This window comes from Manacus vitellinus, unplaced genomic scaffold (genome assembly GCF_001715985.3).
Source record: "Manacus vitellinus isolate BGI_N305 unplaced genomic scaffold, ASM171598v3 scaffold_47_pilon, whole genome shotgun sequence".
Taxonomy (NCBI): Eukaryota; Metazoa; Chordata; class Aves; order Passeriformes; family Pipridae; genus Manacus; species Manacus vitellinus.
In genome coordinates, this window is record NW_021940585.1 from 2,252,327 (window position 1) to 2,260,636 (window position 8,310).

General features: G+C 53.6%; 1 protein-coding gene across 1 annotated transcript; it reads left to right on the forward strand.

Annotated features, from left to right (window-relative positions):
- Nucleotides 1–426: 426 nt before the first annotated feature.
- SLC16A1 (solute carrier family 16 member 1) lies at nt 427–7,076 on the forward strand. The gene is made up of 4 exons (XM_029962522.1): nt 427–684; nt 3,666–3,809; nt 4,263–5,111; nt 5,529–7,076. The coding sequence occupies exons 1-4, from the start codon at nt 468–470 to the stop codon at nt 5,810–5,812; spliced, it is 1,494 nt and encodes a 497-aa protein (XP_029818382.1). The 5' UTR covers nt 427–467; the 3' UTR covers nt 5,813–7,076.
- Nucleotides 7,077–8,310: the final 1,234 nt, after the last annotated feature.

The window sequence follows — 8,310 nt, forward strand, 5'->3', positions numbered from 1 at the left end:
TCAGTCACTGTTCCTGCAGTTGATAACCTGGGTGTGCTGCTCCTGCTCCAGGAGGCCTAGGGCTTCCTGGGATATTGAAGTGCTGGGATTTCCTGGAGATGCTGTCGGGGCTCTGGCTGCTGCTGTCCCAGACACTGCCTGCCCTTTCCAGTGTAGGTCAGAGTGTCATATCTTAGATTTGACCCTTACAGATACATACTATCCAGGGCTCTTAAAGGCCAGCTGCAATCCGAGCGTGTGTTTTGGGGTGGCCCAGTGCGCTGGTGACCCTCAAGTGCTCCCAACCCTCAGATCAGCTCTCCTGGTGGTGGTGGGGGCACTGGTGCTGTGCCAGCCTTGGGAGCAGGGCTCGAGCTGTGCAGTTGCGTGCCAGGAGCAGGGATGCAGCGTCTGCTCTCAGCTGAGGCAACACTTTGTCCCTTGCAGATCTTTGAACCCCAACTGAGTCGTCGCCAGCTTGGTTCAAGATGCCACCGCCCGTCGGAGGCCCCGTGGGATACACCCCTCCTGAAGGAGGATGGGGATGGGCTGTGGTCGTCGGAGCCTTCATCTCCATTGGATTTTCCTATGCCTTCCCCAAGTCCATCACCGTGTTCTTCAAAGAGATTGAGGTCATCTTCAATGCATCCAGCAGCAAAGTCTCCTGGATCTCGTCCATCATGCTGGCTGTTATGTATGCAGGAGGTAAGCGGGCTGGAGGCAGCAGTGCTTGTGCTCTTGTGTCACAGCACAGGATGCTGCTCTGCTGCTGGGGCTGGTGATGCCCACCTAGCCATAGTGAAACAACCAAAACTTTGCTGAAAGTTGGAATTCTCTCCTTATGTGAGAGCAAAACCTCCCTTAGTGAGTTTTCTTGAAAGAAGTTGCTCAGAAAGTTCTATTTAGTGCCCAGAATGCAAAAACTGGGTTAATCTGTCCTCCTCTGCAAAGCCGTAAGTAAAATCTTTCCGGGGAATTATGACTTGTGTAATTCTGCCCTTGTCCTTGTTACAGTGGGCTATGGACTCTGTGTCTGCTCCCAGCACCCTCCTGAAGGCCAGGGAGCTGCTGTGCCATGTGTGGGAGCCTCACTCCCAGGGGCACTTTTCCTTTAGATAAGACATTGATTTTTTTTTTTTATTATTATTTTTAAATTCAGCATACAGTGTGTCTGTCTAGGGATTTGTCCCCATTTCCTGGTGAGCTCAGCTGTGCTCAGAGTGCGCTGAAGCCTCATGCTGCCTTTTCCTCCTTGCTGGTGCTGAGCAGTGTCACGAGCAGCTTGTGCTGTTTGAGGATGGCAATGTGCACTGGAAGTACAGAGGCATGAGCAGAATAAGGCAAACCCACTTAAACTGAAGCAGCTCCCCTCCCCTGCCCTTCAGCAACTGCCTTTTGAAGGCTTTTAATCCCCCAGCCGTGTGCTTTACGCTTGTCTTTAATGGGTGAGGAGCAAGCAGGGCGCTCCTGGTCTCCAGACCCCGGGGTCTTGTACCCGCCTGCGAACACGGCCTTGTGCTGGGCTGAAAGAAGCTCTTACTGGGAGCCTGCTGTTGTGGCCACTTCAGAGGCAAATGGGAGCTTGTCCTGCTGCCATCCCCAGCTGGCGAGGTGCCCGCGGCCTCGCTGCATTTGTGCATCCAAAGGAGCTGACGTCAGCTCCCGGCTGAGCACGAGGCTTTTCCTTTGGAGGGAACAGGCTCTGCTTTGTCCTCGCTCAGCCAGCGAAGCGACCAGCACATTTCCCTGCTCCGATGTTATAACAAGCTTGTAAACCGTGTAACTGCCTTAATGAGACCCAATCTGGGCCATTCCTCCTCTCCCAATAGCTCAGAGCTGGTTCCTCTGGGTGCCCTGAGGGCAGCACTGGCTGGAGCTGCCTGGCAGCAGGGGTGAGAGCTGCCTCCTCCAGCCCTGGGGTCGTGGTTGTCCCCCTATCCCCCTCTGTCCACACTGTCACTGTCTTTCCTGCCCCCATTGATCTGTTGCCATTAAATTCCAAGAACTGCTGGTCTTGAACCACTTGCTCATAGGCTGGTGCCAGGGATGCTGAAAGTACCCCAGACTTGCCCAAGTGCTTTTTTTTTTCATCCAGAGGGTGGTTGGGCACTGAACAGGCTCCCCAGGGCAGTGGTCATGGCCCCAAGCCTGACAAAACTCAAGGAGCCCTTGGACAACACTCAGGCACATGTTGGGATTTTTGGGGTTGTCCTGGGTGGGGCCAGGAGCTGAATTTCAGTGATCCTTGCTGATCCTTTCCAACTCAGGATTTTCTGTGATTCATCCCCCAGCTGCTGGAGCACAAGAACATGCTCCTGCCCCACTTGTTCCTGCCTGAACCCAGACTCTTTGCAGGGTCTGAATTGCACTGGAGCAATAGGACACCTGGCACTACCCAGCTGGGTAGTTTCCTGCTGGCTGTCCTTGGATCCTGCTGCTCCCTGGCTGGATTTACTGGAGGGGAGGCCATGGGTGCTGTTAGACTCTGTCCAGGGGCATCATGTTTCTGAGTTCAAGGTCCAGTGCTGAGCAAAGTGCTGAATGCTCTGTGGGGAAGCCTGTGGGATTTGGGGTGGTGTGGCACCTCCTGGGTGCTGCTGCTCCCTCTCACGAGACCAGGGCCATGACCCATTCCCATGGGACCACACTGGATGCTGTGGGGCTGGGGGCAGCCTCTGCAGCTCCAAGGCCTCTGTAACCTTCTCCAGGCTGTGTTTAAACTGGGCAAAAAGGTCAAGTAGCATCTGAGGATCCATGAACAACATGTTGACAACCTCTCTGTCTGTTAATGGCAAAACGGGGTCTGTTAATATTCACTGGATGAACATCCAGTCTATTTAAATACCTTTTAGTGTCTGTAGAGCATGCTTGGCATTATCTAATCACTGTTTGCTTTGGATTAAAGCTCCTGATAGTGAAGCACTTAAAAGGGCAATTGGGTCCTGTTTGCCTTAGGGGTAGCAGTGAAAACAGAAGCACCCCTTCTCCTGGGGCAGTGCTGTTCCTCCTGTGAGCCCTGGGAGCTTCACTTGTGCCCACAGAAGATGCTTCCTCACAACTTTGTCTGGTCTTGGTAAGAAACCTCTGGCTGGAGATGGGTAGTTGCTGTGCAGTTGCTTTGCTGCTGAGACCCCAGCCTGTGGTGGGTAGGTGGCTGCAGGCAGGGCAGAGGCCACAGCATGGGGCAGGTGGCTTCACCCTGTCCCAAAGCCCTGTTTTTGGGGGCAGCTGGTGCCTAAGCAGCTCCTGTTTCAGCCCACAGAAGGCAACTTGCTCAGAGAAATCAAAGTTTTCTGTGGTCTAACCAATTCCTACTCCTGTGGTGGTTTAGATTAGATATTAGGAAGAAATTCTTCCCTGTGCACAGGTTACCCAGAGAAGCTGTGGGTGCCCCGTCCCTGGATGTGTTCAAGGCCAGGTTGGACAGGGCTTGGAGCAACCTGTGGAAGATGTCCCTGCCCATGGCAGGAAGTTGGAACTAGATGATCTTTAAGATCCCTTCCAACCCAAACCATTCTGTGATTCTCTTATCTCCTCCTGCCCTTACCCCAGTTCCCTCCCTGGGTGAAGCATCACTGTGTGAACGCTGGAACCTTCTGGCAGCAAAGCTGCAGTGTACCTGTGTGTGTGTGTCCTGTCTTTCATGCAAAGATAACTCACCTTGGGTGCATTTCCTTTGTCCCCAGGTCCCATCAGCAGCATCCTGGTGAACAAGTACGGCAGCAGGCCCATCATGATCGCGGGCGGGTGCCTCTCGGGCTGCGGGCTGATCGCAGCCTCCTTCTGCAACACGGTGGAGGAGCTCTACTTCTGTGTTGGGGTCATAGGGGGTAAGTGATGACTCTGCCCCAGCAGAGCAGCGACAGGAGCATCTTAAACCCAGTGATAATTAAGGAATGTCTGTAAACTGGCATAAATTCTGATTTCTGTTGCTGCCCGGTACCTCCCCAGCCGGCAGCAGGGGCTCACTGCTGCTTGTGCAGTTGGGAAGTTGGTGGTCAGGCACTGGAACAGACTCTCCAGGGCAGTGGTGGAGTCTCCATCCCTGGAAGTGTTTAAGAAGCATGTAGATGTGGCACTGGGGACATGGCTTAGTGGTGGACCTGGTAGTGCTGGGTTAATGGTTGGATTCAATGATCTTAAAAGTCTTTTCCAACCTTAATGATTCCATGATTCTAAGTTGGAAATGGAGCTGTGAAACCCCCACAACTGAAACCCCGCTTGTCCCACCAGCCCTTCTGTGGCTCAGTGCCTGAGTCCTGAGCCCCCCATTTCTCTTGCAGGCCTTGGACTCGCCTTCAACTTGAACCCAGCCTTAACCATGATCGGCAAGTACTTCTTCAAGAAGCGTCCACTGGCCAACGGGCTGGCGATGGCAGGAAGCCCTGTCTTCCTCTCCACCCTGGCGCCCGTCAACCAGATGTTCTTTGGCATATTTGGCTGGCGTGGCAGCTTCCTCATCCTCGGTGGCCTCCTGCTGAACTGCTGTGTGGCCGGATCCCTGATGAGGCCCATAGGTCCCAAGCCGGATCAGAGTAAGGAGGCGCAGCAGGAGGCTGGGAAGGCAGGGAAAAAGGATGATGGTGACACCAGCACAGACCTCATCGATGGCAAGAGCAAGAAAGAGAAGAGCTCGTTCTTCCAGACAATCAACAAGTTCTTGGACCTGTCTCTGTTCACGCACAGGGGCTTCCTGCTCTATCTGTCAGGCAATGTGATCATGTTCTTTGGGCTGTTCGCTCCCTTGGTCTTCCTCAGCAATTATGCAAAGAGCAAGAAGATCCCTAGTGAGTCTGCAGCCTTCCTGCTCTCCATCCTGGCCTTCGTGGACATGGTGGCTAGACCTTCCATGGGACTGGTGGCAAACACCAAGTGGATCAGACCTCGCGTCCAGTATTTCTTCGCCATCTCAGTGATTTACAACGGGGTTTGCCACCTCTTGGTCCCCATGTCCACCACCTATGCTGGCTTCTGCATTTATGCTGGATTCTTTGGCTTTGCCTTTGGCTGGCTGAGCTCGATCCTGTTTGAGACCCTGATGGACCTGGTGGGAGCTCAGCGGTTCTCCAGCGCCGTCGGCCTGGTGACCATCGTGGAGTGCTGCCCTGTGCTTCTGGGACCCCCTGTGCTAGGTAAGGGTGTGCTGTGCCTGGGGGACTCACTTGAGGATGTGGTTTAGTGGTGACCACTGTGGTGGTGCTGGGTTGATGGCTGGACTTGATAATCTTAAAGGTCTCTTCCAACCTTAACGGTTCCATGACTCTGGCTGTCCTGACTGGCTTTGCTGAGCCATGGCGAGTCCCCCTGAACAATGGGCAGCCCTTGGCACTGGGGCAGGGGTGAGGAGACCACCCTGGCATCTGAGAGATGGCTGAGGAAGTGGGGGCTTAGCCCCTGGCATGGGGTGGGGGAGCAGGGAATAAAGGAATGTGGGAGAGGTCCTTGCCTGAAGGTGGGGGTGCTGGGTTTGGGCTGCTCTTGGCAACATAACCCAAGAGCTGCTCCGGGTTGTGGTGATCTCGCTAAGCTGTCCCCTCTCTGTCCCTCAGGGAGGCTCAATGACATGTATGGTGACTACAAGTACACGTACTGGGCCTGCGGGGTCGTCCTCATCATTGCTGGGATCTACCTCTTCATCGGGATGGGCATCAACTACCGCCTGGTGGCAAAGGAGCAGAAGGCGGAGAAGGCGAAGAAGGAAGGGAAGGAGGAGGAGACCAACGTGGACGAGCCCGAGAAGCCGAAAGAGGCGAACAACGACGTGGCCTCCTCGGCCCCCTCTCCTCAGAAGAGCTCTGAGGATGTTGTCAAAGAGGAGGAGAGCCGCATGTGAGGGACCGGTCTCAATCCCGGAGTGTCAGTCGGGGAAGCGCTGCTGCCCTGGCGGGGCGGCCGGGGCACAGCTCTGCTGGCGCTGGGCGGCCGTGAGAAGTGTTTAAACCAGGTGTTCATTTTTAAAACGGGCTCTGAGTTGTCTTTCCATCTGTGTTCAACAAAGGTAACAGGCCTACACATGCAGTATCCTCGTGTGTCAGGGGCAGGGGGGGGTTTTATAGTCTTGGCTTTTTAACAGTAACATGAATGTACTAATATGTGCCTTACAGTCTCCATATCTAGTCAAATCTGGATGAGCCTTAACTCTAAACTGTGCTTTAGCTCTGTATTCTGCTTGGGGTTGGGGAGGGTGGGGGGGGTGTATGCGTGTGTTTTGGGGAGTTTTGTTGTTAAAAAGCCATAAAAAGCAGGATACTGGATTTGTTGGAGCACGATGAGCTTCAGGGCCAGCCCTGGATGAATACTGCTTCACACGCTTCTTACCGCAGGCCCTCTGCAGGGGGGAGAGCCAGGCACGGGGCAAGGTGCTCCTCGATCCCCGTGCCCGGTGCCTCCTGGCTCTGTAGGTGGTCTTTAGGTATGTTTTGAAAACACTTTTTAGCTACTGTAGTTCTTTAAAGTCCCTGTTTTTGTAGCTGTTCTCTCATGGGATATTCAGGTTCAAGAAGGACGGCTGCGGTTCTTGCTGAGCAGCGTTACCCGCTCCGGGGCCGTGGCAGCCCGGGTGTGCCCCAGCCTTCCTTGGGCAGGGCTGGAGTCTCCCCTGCCTCCCCACTCTGCCCTGATGGTGCCTCTTTTCAGCCCCATGCTGGGTGATGTGAAATGGGGGGCTCAGTTTGGGGTGCTGGCATTGATCCCGCTGCAGGTCTGTGCTGCCCTGTCCCTCCATGGGGTGGGTTTCCACCAGAGCATCCCACCCACATGAGTGTTTTAGGTGCCTGACCCTGGGCAGAGTGGTGGGGCACGTGGAGATGGTACATCCCTGAGACTTTCTGCTTTTGCTCTTTTACCTGTTAGAGAAACCTCTTTTACTTGCTTCTGTTCAACTGAGATCTTCAGGCGGTGGATGCCGAACCTCTCACATCTAGGACACGTAAGGGGGAGGAAAGAATTTGTATGTATTTATTTTTTATTTTTTAGTGTTGGAAAATATCTCAATGTACGTGGAGCAGGTTAATGGCTCTCAAGTTCTAGTACATGTTGATCAGAATTCATGTTAAGAGGCTGAGTTTTTTCAAATAAACTTGTTTTTTTTTTTTTTTTTTTTTTTTTTTTTTTACAATTTACCCATCAAATGTTGAACTTCTTTCTTAGAATCATACTTCTAAGAATCATACAAATTGTGCCAGACAATTTGTCGATTTAGGGTCAGTTTTGGGGAGAGGGGAGTGGGGCTGTGGCAGGGCAGATGCTCTTGCTGTCTGTGCTGTCTCCCTCTGAGTTGAGTGGGACCACAGCTGTATGGGAGCTGAAACCAAAAGAGGGGTTAAATGAAGGTGGTCCTGAGAGAGCTGTCCTGGGGTCCCTGGACCCCTGGTAGGGTCAGGCCCTGCACTGCAGTCACTCTCCTTATGCTCCCTTGGCTGCAAGGCCACTTTGGGCCTTGCTTTGGTCTAAATCTCACAGAAAGGAGGCTGGGTTGGGTTTTTCAGAGTAACTTTATAAAGCCAATGGATTACTTTGTACAAGAGGATGTGGTACAGTGCTGAACTGTGATACTGTAAAGGCAAGTAACTGTATTTCCAGAGCTAGTGTGTCTACTGGACCACAGGGATGGGCTCACATCACAATAACCCACCCCTGGGGAGCTGCCCCTGTTCTCCTAATTTTTGCAGGTACAGGCAGGTGTGTGGGGTGGGTCTCCAGTACGGTAAAAATCTCCCAGTCAAGTGGGGGCTGCAGGAGGGGCTGGGATGTAGCCTGAGCTCCTCTGCCAGGTGTGTGGCTGATGCTCTGCTGGTCCCCACCCCTCCTGAGCAGGGGGGGTCCTGTCTGGGCTGTGGTACCACTGCAGCTGACATGGGTGTTACCATAGCCAGCACTGCTGGGAGAGGCTCACAGAGCCAGGGCAGGGAGCCAACCCTGCTGCTAAGGAAAAAAGTGTTTAAATAATTTCCTGCTGCTTGGACGTGGCTGGCCTGGAACACTTCAGTAGTAAATCCCAGTTGTTTTCTAAGGGTGGCCTCCATGCCCTGTCTGGAGCTGGGTGCTAGCCCTGTCCTGCTTCCAGGACCTCCTGTGGGACTGCTCCTGGGATCCAACACTCTGGAAGTGCAGGTGAGGGAGGAAGGTGTGTGTGGGGTCAGGAAGAGAAGCTCTTGCCCTGTATTAGGCCATAAACTCAACTGAGTTTATGGCAGTTTATAAACTCTCAACTGAGAGTTTATAAACTGCCCCCCTTATTGGGGCAGAGCACAGTCCTTGCTGTGCCATGGCAGGGCTGACACCACCCCAGGGCATGGACTCTGCCCTGGGCCAGCCTCTCCCACTGGGCAG